The following is a 13,369-nucleotide window of genomic DNA, read 5'->3' as shown; positions in this document are numbered from 1 at the left end:
AACTGTTGCTTTATTATTACGCTTTCATGATAAGGAAGCTAATATGGCCTCTTTTCTATTGCTGGGACACCTCGTTGAAGAGCCTTTTTCCATACCAAAAAACTTTTTCTTTTTGTCCTGAGATGGGTTCATTAATGAATAGTTTCTTATGAACGGAGAATCCTTCTGAAGGAACACTGGGGCAATCCAGTAGGCAGGTATGAATTATCCCAGAGGATGTTTTGGGGACCAAGGACCATGGGAAAACCTGCCCTGAATGGCAAGCCTGGTGAAGAACTGAAGAGAAATTGACAGCACTGACTCTTAAGACCAAGCCCCAGTAGTGGAGGGACGCGTAGAAAGAATTCCTATGGGAGACTATGCAGAGTGACGGCTGAGGTCCTCTCCATCTTGTGAGAATATGAAGTGAACTTACTGTGAGCAGTAAGGCCCTCTGACAGCTATCATTGGAGTAAGGTTGATTAAACATTAGGCCAAACCTCTGGGGACAGCCTGGAGCTCTAACTCTGGGCAGTTATTAAGAATGGAATAAATTTCCCCTTGAATCAGACAATCTTGGAATAATCCCACAACACAGGCCTGAATGATGTTTCTTCCAGGTCTGTCTGTGGCCCAGGAGTCCTGGGATATAATTCATGATGGGCATTCTTTACGACCTTTTACATTAAATTGGATTGACTTATGCACATGCTGGCAGCTGAGTCTTCTTGACCTGGCTCTCAGGGATGATAACCAAAGGGCAGAGGAATTTCTCTGAAACTGTTTCTTAACTGTTAATAATGGGTCAGTGAGCAGCAAAGAGAGAGGCCAGGAAATGAGACTAGAGTGATCTCTATTCACTCGTGGCTACCTTTGAAAGCAGCATTGGCTGAGGACAGATGCATGGTAAATATAGGTCAGCAACCAAATGTATAAATAGATACACATTCTCTCTTTTTTGAAAAAAATAAGTACAGAAACATGTAGCTAATCATGAAGAGGACACCCAACCACCCAGCCCATTTTATTTTCAGATTTACAAGCAACTAAAACCCTCTAAATAGATACTCTAATGACTTAAGCAGCCAGTGTCCAAAACATATATCAAAAAGAACGAGGCATGCTGACAGAGCTGCCCTTTCCTGAATTCCTCTCATTTTTTTTTTAACACAGGAGCTGGAAGATCTAAACAAATGGGGTCTTAACATCTTCAATGTGGCTGGATATTCACACAACCGGCCCCTGACGTGCATCATGTATGCAATATTCCAGGTGAGGAAACAGGAACGAAGGTTGGTTTTCCAACAGGATGGCTCTTCATGATTTTTTCCCCTCCATTTTACTTTTCTGATTGAAACTTCCTCCATTTTGGACAGCCACTTACTTATGTTCCAAACCATTTTACTCCACAGGAAAGAGACCTCCTAAAGACATTCAAAATCTCATCTGACACGTTTGTGACCTACATGATGACTTTAGAAGACCATTACCATGCTGACGTGGCGTATCACAACAGCCTGCATGCTGCCGACGTAGCCCAGTCCACTCATGTTCTCCTTTCCACGCCAGCGTTAGACGTGAGTAGCTGTGACCCATTCTGCATACCTGCCCATCCTCTTTTCAATACGATTGCCACATAATATGCAACACATTTACAAAAATTGTGTAGTAGGATTTTCCCACATGGTTGAATGGATCCTTTACTATGTACAGTATCCATCAATTAGGTGATTTATAAAAAATGGATTTCATTCCTTGCTTTGCTTCCTCACATCGGAGTAACCTTGCCTTTTCATTTCTTACCATTGGGAGTTATTTAATTATCAAGCAAGTAACAGGATATTTGGGCAGGGACCATGTATTCTTCATTGTATTCAAAGTAAGGCATACAATGTACCACAAAGTGTCTTTTTCAGTATCTGGGATACAGTCTGTCCTCAATTTGTATATGCCTCTCAGTGGAAGCTGAGCTGGCATTTGAAGACCATAAGGTTGACGTAATCACAGAGAATGAGGAAATGCGCATGGAGTGCCCAACACCACCCCAGGCCCTGTGGGATATATTACAGGAATGTAATATAAAATGCGCATCTAGTTCCTATTAGGAATAAGGATCCATAGGCTTCTTCTCCTAAAATTCATAAAACTGACCATATGGGAAGAATAAAAGGTAACTGAAAATCTAGAACAGAAGAATTAATGATGCTAGAGCAAGGAGGAACTGTGTTTCATCTTGCCAGACAAGATTCGAGGAGGAGGCCGAGACTCCTTCCATCATGGATCCGTGCATCTGTAGGCACCAATGTCATCAGCAGTATGAGCAGCAGGGCGCGCTCTTAATCATGGATGGAAGTGGCAGTCAGGTACTTCCAGACGTGGTGGCCCATGGCAGGAAGGTACGGGCCAGGCCCTATCCAGCCCTGCCTCCGCAGACTCAGTTTGGGAGGCGAAAAAAGATTAAACTAACCACAGTACTATTGCATGGGTTTCATATTTTCTAAGGAAAGAAATCCAAGAAGACTTGGGAAAGTGAGAGGGAGCTGAGGGTGTTTGATCCTCCCGCCCCGAGGGAAAGAAGCAGTCTTGTTTTTAGGCTCTGTGTAATATCACGGACTGGGGTAACCCTGCTTATCAACTGCCTGCTGTTCTTGGCCTCAGACCTTCAGAGAAGGGAAGTTCCATGTGTTCTTGAATCGTGGGATTGGTCTTTATAGGAGACTTGGAAATCGAGCTGACATTTACAGAACAAGAAGATTTAAGTGATCACAGAGGATAAAGAAAAACATCTCAGCCCCAGGATCAGCAGCAATATATACCTAATAAATGCTAGATTTAAAGCATTATGCATGGGTTGGGGCAGAGAAGCCTTCATGACATGGCATGAAGGAGTTTAGCAGCAGATATTAGGTTTCACATACTAGGAATGTTCTCAAATCTTGCCTATGGTAAATATTTAGTAGCTATTCATTGAATTAGTAAGTATATAAAAGCCTGGGGCCATGCCACAAACTCAGTTTTGGGAAACAATTTATTGCATATCTTATGTACCTGGAATTTGGCCATTTTTCTTTCAGTTACTCAGCCTGAAAGCATATGAAGGTTGTACCAGAGCAAAGCCTGGCTTGTTTCTTTGACTTGTATTTGCTGGCATGACATAAGCACCATGCTGTCGTTCCACGGGTCCAGGAAACAGACATCAGGTGTTGACCCCATGAGCATCGTGCTCATTCCTTTCCAAGCCTCAGCCTGAAGTCCTGATGTGGGAATGAACTCTGGCCATCATCCCTTTCACATCAGAGATTTTATGATGATGAACACAGCCTAGTTAATGAAAGAATCCCTCTCCCAACAAGAATAAAATCCACTCCTTGAACCCGAAACTGAGTAAGCAGGATAAGCAAATTGGATGCGGAGTTAACTGTGCTCTTGTGCCCACAGGCCGTCTTCACGGATTTGGAAATCCTGGCTGCCATTTTTGCAGCTGCCATCCATGATGTTGACCATCCTGGAGTCTCCAATCAGTTTCTCATCAACACGAGTGAGTTCACCACTACAACAGTCATTCCAGATAATCGTATGATTCACTGCTTAAGTTTTTTTCCTTCCAATGTTTTCATTATGCATAATAACAAGAGCAATAATGAGGTAATCCTTCCATTTCTCTCAAACTGGTCAGGCTTTCCTGGATACTGTGTCCAGTCTGGTAACATAATGTTTGAGCTGCACAGAGAACTTGGAGAGGGTCAGAGGCGAGCCATAAAAAGTACTCGAAGTTTGAAAAATATAATATGTAAGGAAAGAATAACAGATGTGGAATTATCCAGTAAGGACAGGGAAAGGCTCTGGGACCGTGTGATAATGACTTTCAGGATTAGGCAGGGCTCCCTCAAGGAACATGGTAGCCTACCACTGTCCCTCAGCTGCAAATAGGGAATCTGAGCACGGGAACCTCTAAACAGAAATAAGAGTCCATGAAAAGTACTGGCATGGGTTTCCACATCAGAAGGAAGCATCATTAAAAGTTCTGCATAGTCTCTGCCAACTGCATAGATTTGATCATGGATCGGGAGCAGCAGAGAGAGTAACCACAGTGATTTTCAGGACTAATCCAGCCTTAGAATCCCAAGCCATGCTCAAAGCTTTTGTCATGCTCCTAATGTCTGGTTTCCATGCTAATGAAAACTAATTCATTCTTTCAATTAATGCACTGTCACTAAGTGCTGAAAAATCTACATACTAGTCCTTCTGAGAATATTAGCAATTCCATTGTGGTCATGATTAACATCAAGTGCTGATGGTGTTATAGAAATGCTATTTGAGCTACTGGCTGTAAAAAGTCCTTGTCATCAGTTTTTGACCTTTATTGTAAGAATATTCGGGTGATCTAGGTTTGGAGTGCCTCATTCTTCTATGGAAAGGACATAAACTTTGGGCAGCTACTCATCTGCATGGGTCAGTTGGCATAGTATGATGCCATAAGTCAACCTAGGTATGGGCCTGTTCGCCTTACATGGAAAAATGGTCTTCCTGTTACAGTCCCCTATAGCACTACAGCTTATAAAGCCTGCTTGCGGATCTGTGTTCTTGGCCACAGAAGGAATGGAAAAAGAGTGTGTTCATCTGAGGATGTAACTCACAGCACACTGTTAAAGCAAAGATCTATGAGTAACAGCACCTGCAGTTAGTAGCACATTACTATCATGCATCTGTTATTCTGGATTGAGGGAAAATGTAGTTCCATGAGTTCGATAATATGTTCCCGTGCAGATCTCTGTCTCACAAAAAGATGCCTGGGATTCTTCTGTGTGAAAGGCAGGCTGGAAGCTCTAGTTTAGGTATCCAGATATTTCAGTTTCTGTTGTAGAGAACCAGAAGACAGAAGATGTGACATTAGGATTATTACAAAAAATTATTAATGTTTGGCTGCTACAGTCAGTGAATACTCTAAAAAGCTGCATTATTTGGGTAAAATGAAATTTGATACCATGCATTATCTTTGAAAATTCATAATTGCTAGAGATTGGGAAGTACATAAAAAATATATAGGTTAAAGATCTTAATACATTTGATAAAGTTTAGTGGCATTTTGATTTTGATATTTTCCAGAGCACAAAATATGTGAAGACACATAAAAATAGGACTTAGCTACTCAGGAATGTCCTTACCTAATGTCATATTCTTCATCTGAAGTATAGAGGAAGAAAAATGATTTTGAGACACAATGAATGTTAATCAAAAGAAAGCGTATGCACCAATATCGACTAGAAGTATGTTTTGCTTAGAAATGGACTACTACTTCTGTGTATAGAGAGACACTGCTTCTCTAAGAGGAAATGACATGTAGATGGTGGTTTTTGAAATAACTTGGAGAGAATTAGATCTGATATCACATGGAGATGATGTCAACATTTGAATCATATCCCTTTTCATTAAGTCATCATTTTGTCTTGGCTATTAGATTCAGAGCTTGCTTTGATGTATAATGATGAATCCGTGTTGGAAAACCATCACCTTGCTGTGGGTTTCAAACTGCTGCAAGAAGAACACTGTGACATCTTCATGAATCTCACCAAGAAGCAGCGTCAGACACTCAGGAAGATGGTTATTGATATGGTAAGGTTTCAGCCTCTCTGTATTTCTCACTTACTTTTGCCATTCTCTTTGAAAGACTGAAGTTACTAAGAATTTTCATTCTCTTTCTCTCCAAGGTGTTAGCAACTGATATGTCTAAACATATGAGCCTGCTGGCAGACCTGAAGACCATGGTAGAAACGAAGAAAGTTACAAGTTCAGGTGTTCTTCTTCTGGACAACTATACTGATCGTATTCAGGTATCTGATGAAGACTTTGATTTAAAACAAAGCTGAACCAAACGAAGCCAAACAACAATTCAAAAAAGGAAAACAAACATAAATTCAGTTATTTGTGTACCCTACGGTACTACTGCAGCATTAGGCTTATTTTAAGAACAAGCTAAGGAAACTGGACAGTCAAGTTTCTCCTCTAATTTATGAGGAAAAACACAGCCCTATTTATTGAATTGTTTAGTTCTAAAAATAAGTTGCAGAATCTATTTGCAATGGGGCATACGTGACTGTTGATCCCACAAGCTCATGCTTCAATTTGAATCCCATTGGCTTGAAGTCTGCTAGGTCTGTTTTGGATATACAAATTGCTGGTCTTTTTTCCACAAGTGGAAAATATGAAGATATCTACTTTCAGTAATTCTTTGCATTCTTTCCAAATGGAAGAGAGGAAATGATAGCAGCATCTGACCTCTCATGTCGCTCCCAGCTTTTAAATCCAATGACTGTCAGTGTAAGAAGCACATCTTTTCCTCTTTGGGACTTTATAATGGTAGATAGCTGACCCAGGCCAGCACCTGGTAATACTGCTTTTTTTTTGGAGGGGGTGCATGCATCACAATGATAATGCAACTAAAATGTTCTCGAGTTTGGTACCAAGTGTACTCGTATGCAAGGCATGAGATGTTCTGGAAGTATTTATAGCCATTTTTATGGGATTTCCAAAACTTGATTTCAGGTCCTTCGCAACATGGTACACTGTGCAGATCTGAGTAACCCCACCAAGTCCTTGGAATTGTATCGGCAATGGACGGACCGCATCATGGAGGAATTTTTCCAGCAGGGAGACAAAGAACGGGAGAGGGGAATGGAAATTAGCCCCATGTGTGATAAACACACAGCCTCTGTGGAAAAATCCCAGGTAAATAATCTGAGCTCTTCAACGTTTTGGTGAGCTCTGCTGATTGTAGAACTCGGGGGTTCTATCTAGCCCTTTCTTGTCACAGAATGTGTATACAAAACGATAAGGAAGCAGCTATGCTTGTAGTTTTATTATTCTCAAGGCTTATTTGTATTCTCCGTTGCACTCAGCTTCTCAGGGTGAGGAGCTAGCATCAGGCATCAGAAACCCGTCAACGTTTGCACTATGTATCCTCAGACCATTTATTTTTTTTTTTTTATTATTTATTTTTTTGAGTTGGAGTCTCACTCTGTCGCCCAGACTGGAGTGCAGTGGCTGCTCCTGGCCACCGCAGCCTCGACCTGCCTGGCTCTGGCGATCCTTCCCACCTCAGCCTTCTGAGTAGCTGGAATTACAGGCATGCGCTACCATGCCTGGCTGATTTTTTTGATTTATTGTAGAGATGAGGTCTCGCTGCCCAGGCGGGTCTCGAACCTGTGGGCTCAGGCAATCCACTCACCTTTGGGAGCAAAGGCGCGGGATTACAGGCTGAGCCACCGAGCCTGGCTCCTCAGATCATTTAGATGGTTGTCTATGACCCTGGCAAATCTGGCTGATGGACCTGATCCCTGCCATCTCCTCCATCCCATCCCTCCAGGTTTCTCCTAGCTCTGTCTTCAGCTGGGAGCTCTACTCCTCAACCTTATTTCCAGCCCCCTGTTTTTGCCCCCTCTCCATAATCAAGCCCACGGCCACCATCGCCGGAGGTCCTCACTTTTACCTCATGCTCAAAGCCTTGCCCAGCGTCCCCTTTCAAGTTTGCGTCATGCCTTTGAGAACATGATGACGCTTTCTGGTTCTGTCTAAAGCTACATATTTTCTGTGGGCTAAAGACAGGGAACTATACTCTGGAAGCAGGTGGGAGTACAGAAATGCCCCATGTGCCAATAGCTACAGAATATGTAGCATTAGAAAGTATCCACACCCCTACAAAGACTTCAGAGCTTGCTGAAATGTCATTGTCTCAAGCCAACAAATGGAATGAACCAACTAGCTGTGACTGAGAATGGGTTCACAGACTATCCAAAGTTTTTATCGCCAAAACATTTGGAGTGTTTGTGTTAGTGTCTATCTTCTTTCCCCATTACCTGCAAACTCCAAATTTGCATATACTTGTAATATCAATGTACAGTTTCTTTGCGATTTGTATTTTGTTGCTCCTTAGAAAAACCAAACTAAATGAGTTTAGAAACTGTGAAAGTGATCTGAAGTCTAATGTGCTATGAATATGCAAGATAATATTAAGTCAATTAGGGCCAGTTTAAATACCCCAAAGCCTTCACTGGAACAAGATATAAATAAATCAAGAAGCAAAACTCCCTTTTATTCATAGCAGTAGTGTTTTACATTTATGTGATGTTCTGCACCTTTTCCCATACATTATTCTATTTGAACCCCCAAACAGCCATACAAGGAAGACAAAGCAAGTTTTTTCCTAGTTGTCCTCTCAGTCCAGTTGTCCTCTCAGTCCAGTTCAGCAGCTTCCTCCACCCAAACAGGACTCCCTGTTGCCATGACATCGACATCCACCCTGGCCTTTCCCACCAATGTGTTCTGTTGAACCTTGTCTGATTAGTCTGGCAGTGAAGCTCTTGTCTGGGAGCTCTTAGGATTTGTACACCTCTCTCATCCCATGACCTAGGAAATAAACAACCAGTGTCTACTTTTCCAAAAACTCCTAAGCATTTCTTCACAGCAACAAAGCAAAGAAGAAAGGAAATAACTGTACTGTGCTCAGCTTATTCAGTTTTCTCCATTGCCTTGAGCTTGTTATTTTGGGGCCCTGGAAAACACCTTGAAAATCATCTTTCAAATCCATTAAACATACATAAAGAAGGGAAAAGGAGTGGGTGGAAGGAAGAGAAATCTGTGAGTCACGTACAGTCAAGGTCCTGTAGCCAATGTGGATAGAGATGCCCAGCCTTTACTGTACATCTTGTTTGTTAAGGCCAGGAAAGTACAAGAAAGAGGAGCACACAATACACACATGCACGTGTGTACACACACACACACGCACGTATGTACACACACACACACACGAAAGAGTCATATGTGACCAAAGTTCTTGTACATAGTACAACATGGATATATTGAAGGACTGGCCAAATACCCATAAAGGAAAGTTCAAGTTTCCAGTTGTGTGGAAAGAGACCTATAAAATGTCTCATGGATGCTCTGGCCCAGCTCCCTCTGAATGCCCACCCAACATCTCTCCAGCTCCCTAGACCATGACAGGGGAATTCCAGTCCCTCGTTCCACCGGTGCCTGTTCTCTGTCTCTGCTTGCCCACGCCCCCAGTGTTTCCTGTTTGTCCGACAATGTGGAGGTCGGCGTAAGGTCAGGATAAGCTCATGCAGGATGCATAGTCCCTGGGTAAACCATAACACGGCCATAAGCTTCACAGTTATTCAGAGGAACACCAGCAAAAGGAACTACTTAATTGTTTTTATTTTCCCTTCTTTCTCCTGATGGAAATGACGGTGTCTTCTATGGATCCCAAGTAACTGCAGAGGGGATGTGCGTTTGTGTCAGGGTTTGAAGTATTTTCAAGTATCTTATCAAATTCCTCTACCAGCCAAAAGCACCCCATAGAACTTGAGAGTAGGGCCAGTTCCCCCATTATTTTGGAGCAGCAGCATATTTTAAAATTATCAAGGAAAGCATACCGAGTCAGAACACAGCAGACCTGGGGCTTCCTTCTTCAGAGAGTGACTCAGAGTCCAAGTAGTGACAAAGTCATTCTCAGCCAGGGTTGCATCCAGACTTCTTCTTTGGCCCATGTAAAAGGAAAACCAGTCTGTGGCAGTGAGACGAATGCCAGCAAACGAAGCTGGGACTGAGGTCCAGCCCGACCACTCTCTGGTCGTGTGACCTCTGACAAGATATTTAATCTCAGGGGGTCTGAGTTTCCGCCTTTGTAAATGGCAGACAGCAATACTTGCCTTTCGGGATTAAGAGAGAGCACACATCTGTTGCATCCAGACCTTCTCTATCATGAGTGCTCAAATAACAGAATCCCTTCTTGATCTCTCTGGCATTCCTGTCGCTCATTCTTGGCATGGAAACCAGGACTGCTTGTGTGGTTTCCGAGGGTCCCTCACAGTAACAGACATGCACTTTTGTTTTTCTCCAGGTTGGCTTCATTGACTACATTGTCCATCCGCTGTGGGAGACCTGGGCCGATCTGGTTCAGCCCGATGCTCAGGACATTCTAGATACATTAGAAGATAACAGGAACTGGTATCAGAGCATGATACCCCAGAGTCCCTCCCCACCCCTGGAGGAGCAGAACAGGGACTGCCAGGGTCTGATGGAGAAGTTTCAGTTTGAACTGACGCTCGAAGAAGAGGATTCCGAGGGACCTGAAAAGGAGGGGGAGGGGCACGGCTACTTCAGCAGCACAAAGACACTTTGTGTGATCGATCCAGAAAGCAGGGATTCCCTGGGAGAGACTGACATAGACATTGCAGCAGAAGACACGTCCCCGGTTGACACATAATCCCCCTCTCCATGTGGAGATGAACATTCCACCCTTGACGAGCATGCCAGCTGTGTGGTAGGGCCAGCCCGCCATGGGGGCCGAGGCCTGCACGGGACGAGGGCCACCTGGCCTTTCCAGTTACTTGAGTTTGGAGCCAGGACACAAGACCATGAAGCACGTAGCAGCTCAGGAGATTCCCACGGTTGGCTTGCCTTGCTCGCAAGCTTGGTGGCGTGCTGAGGCTTTATGTGTTATGGAGGCCGGTTCTGATCATGACTGAGTGGCTTGAAAATGGAAGACACCAAACTGAGAGATTGTTCTGCACTAAGTTTCGGGAACCCATCCCTGCTAGTGACTGAACTCACTGACTAATAACTTCATTTATGAATCTGCTCACCTGTCCCTTTGTCTGCCAACCTGTGTGCCTTTTTTGTAAAACGTTTTCACATCTTTAAAATGCCTGTTGAATACCTAGAGCTTAGTATCAACTCCTATACAGACAAGCAGTCAAAGTTGACATGGACTTTTTTGACCGTTTCTGGGGGGAAAAAAAAGGAAAGAAAATGGTCTTCCTTCTTTCTTGGGCAATATTTTTCACTTGACTGCAGTTACTTTTGCAAACAGGCAGAAAGGGTGCATGTCTGACCACATCCTACTTCCTTCCCCAGCTGTCCAACCCGACACCACAGCTGCTGTTAGAACTTATCTCTGTTTGCTTGCTCCAAACAGTATTTTGTTCTCCTCTGGAGTTTCACCTTTTTGCTGCACACACAATGAAGTTGAACAAACGAGGGGTTAGGAAGGGGCAGTTGTGTTGTGCACCATAAGAGTCTGCGTGGAACTCAGAAGTGTGCCCCGCCTGTCGTGTCCTGGACCCATCTCTGGGACAGTATGGTCCCCTGTCCTGTCCCCTCCTACCCGCTTCACTGCTGTTTTGATGTCACGCTGCCGTCTTGCTCTTGTACTGCCTCTGCGCTAACACTTCTGCTCCTGTTTATAACCATGTATTTATTACTTAATGTATATACTGTAATGTTTTGTAAGTTATTAATTTATATATCTAACATTGCCTGCCAATGGTGGTGTTAAATTTGTGTAGAAAACTCTGCCTAAGAGTTATGACTTTTTCTTGTAACGTTTTGTATTGTGTAGTCTATAAATGTCACTTCAGAGAGACATACAGCCCCCTTGGCAGTGAGGACGAGGTGGGCCGCTTCCTTGCCTGAGTTGCTAATACTAAACCACCTTTTATGAACCCGTTTTGGAAACAGGATTCTCACATTAGATACTAAAATGATTTATACTCAGCTTTTACTTTTGTTTAGATGGATTGGGGCTGGGGGCAGTGGACATGGTTTTCTCCCATGTTCTATCCAAATCTGTGTAGCCATGACTTGGGTTATAACTGGGCTCAGCTGTCATCGTGACTACAAAAGCGACACGACATTGGCTCACAGATGATTCTTCTGAGTGTTCCCAAACTACTGGCTTTGAGCGAGCCTCCTGCCAGCCCTGAAGCAGGAATATCATGTTCAAATTCATCACAAAAGAAAACAATAGAATAATGTGAATTTTTATAATAAAATGTGAACTGATGTAGTAAATTATGGGAATGTGAAGCTTCTTCTGATAACACTTGTTAGACCTCTTACCAGTGTCAGTTTCAGTTTGTGAAATGTGTTTCCTGCTTTCAGTTCAGCATTGTGACTCCATAGTTAAGAAAATGGCACAAATGTGCATGACCAATGGGCTTGTATGTCTATGAACACTGCGTTGTTTCAGGTGGACATTTTATCGCTCTCAAACGTTTCTCACAATGTATGTTATAGTATTATTATATATTGTGTTCAAATGCATTCTTAAGAAACTTTTATATGAGGTGAATAAACAGAAGCATGATTAGACTGTAGGCCCAATTGTTTCATGATTAGTTCTGACGTATTAAAAGCAGATCTTTCTTTTCTCTTCCACTGCTGCTCAGAAAGAAAGCCAACCACTTTGCCCAGCCAACATCACAACGGAAGTTTCAAAATCTGTATCCAGAAAGTCCCCTGTTGGGAGCATTTCACTTTTTTCTTAGCAACTATTCACCCAGCTCAACGGTGCGTGAAGGGCGTTGGGGAAGGAAAACAAACAAAACCACTCTGTTCACCTCGAATGTTCATCTACCTCTTTGAGAATCCGAAGAGTTTAATCTAATGGATAAATGAAGGGAATCCCCAGCTGGCTGGGTCTTCTAGGAAAGTGAATCATAGATTACAGAGCATTAGCATAATGTAATCAGATAATCCCCTTGATTCATCTGACACATGAAGAATCTGACCTCCAAAGAGTCATCTGAAACCACAACCCAAAGAACATGGGTGGACACTCACAGTCTTCTCAATGGCCCATGCAGTCTCTTGATGATCATGTGGCTATGATTTTCTTTCTGGAAAGAACTGTCTAAATATTATAAGAAAAATGCTTAAATCTTACAATCAGCACTTAGAAATATTTTATCCCAAGAAGTATGTGTATACAATATGTATGTGTATGTGTGTATGTAGTGTGTAAGAAGTGTTTGTGTTGTGCGTGTGTGTTGCAGAAGGGTGTAAACAAGAATTAGTGTGGCTCGTAGTAATTTAACCACAGAGAAGTGGTCTGTGAGCCAGTAAGAGGGTCTGCTCTGAAAGAGCTCCCCTCAATAAGCTGAAATGACTGTGTTTCTTTATAAAGACAAATGAAGACGAGCCAACATTACAGAACCAGCTTGCCTGCTGGTTGCAGAGCTAAGGTGCCCAGCACTTTCCCCCAACTCTGACTTCTTATTGCACTTCACCATCTCTGAGCATTTACAAATTGAGTGACAAAAGTGAATTGGTTACGGTAGCCACAAGTGTGAATTTTATAATGCTACAGCTATAAATATTTGCATGCCTGTTTTCTAGTAAGAAGAGGTCCTTAATTTACCCTCATTGCAAATGAGAACCGGGCAGGAAATAAATATTTTTTTTAAGTGTTTGGGTTAGGACACGGTGGCTCATACCTGCAACCCCAGCACTTTGGAAGCCCGAGGTGGGAAGATGGATTGAGTCCAGGAGTTCAAGACAAGTCTAGGGGCAACATAGCAAGACCTCATATCTACCAAAAATAAAATAGAAT

At 42.8% G+C, this 13,369-nt stretch overlaps 1 protein-coding gene across 3 annotated transcripts in view; it reads left to right on the top strand.

Moving 5' to 3' along the window:
* Positions 1-12,134, top strand: part of PDE4B (phosphodiesterase 4B) — a 607,742-nt gene extending 595,608 nt beyond the window's left edge. For all 3 annotated transcript variants that reach the window (XM_021712820.1, XM_008058935.2, XM_008058936.1), the window contains 7 exons: positions 1,153-1,251; positions 1,392-1,556; positions 3,418-3,517; positions 5,438-5,592; positions 5,688-5,810; positions 6,523-6,705; positions 9,878-12,134. In XM_021712820.1, the coding sequence (XP_021568495.1) occupies positions 1,153-1,251; positions 1,392-1,556; positions 3,418-3,517; positions 5,438-5,592; positions 5,688-5,810; positions 6,523-6,705; positions 9,878-10,243 (1,191 nt within the window). In that variant the 3' untranslated portion in view covers positions 10,244-12,134. The remainder of the gene's footprint in view (positions 1-1,152; positions 1,252-1,391; positions 1,557-3,417; positions 3,518-5,437; positions 5,593-5,687; positions 5,811-6,522; positions 6,706-9,877) is intronic.
* Positions 12,135-13,369: the final 1,235 nt, after the last annotated feature.

This window comes from Carlito syrichta, unplaced genomic scaffold (assembly GCF_000164805.1).
Source record: "Carlito syrichta isolate Samal-C Ts95f unplaced genomic scaffold, Tarsius_syrichta-2.0.1 Scaffold303653, whole genome shotgun sequence".
Taxonomy (NCBI): Eukaryota; Metazoa; Chordata; class Mammalia; order Primates; family Tarsiidae; genus Carlito; species Carlito syrichta.
The sequence above is the reverse complement of the archived record's forward strand: the minus strand, read 5'-3'. Positions and strand labels throughout refer to the sequence as shown.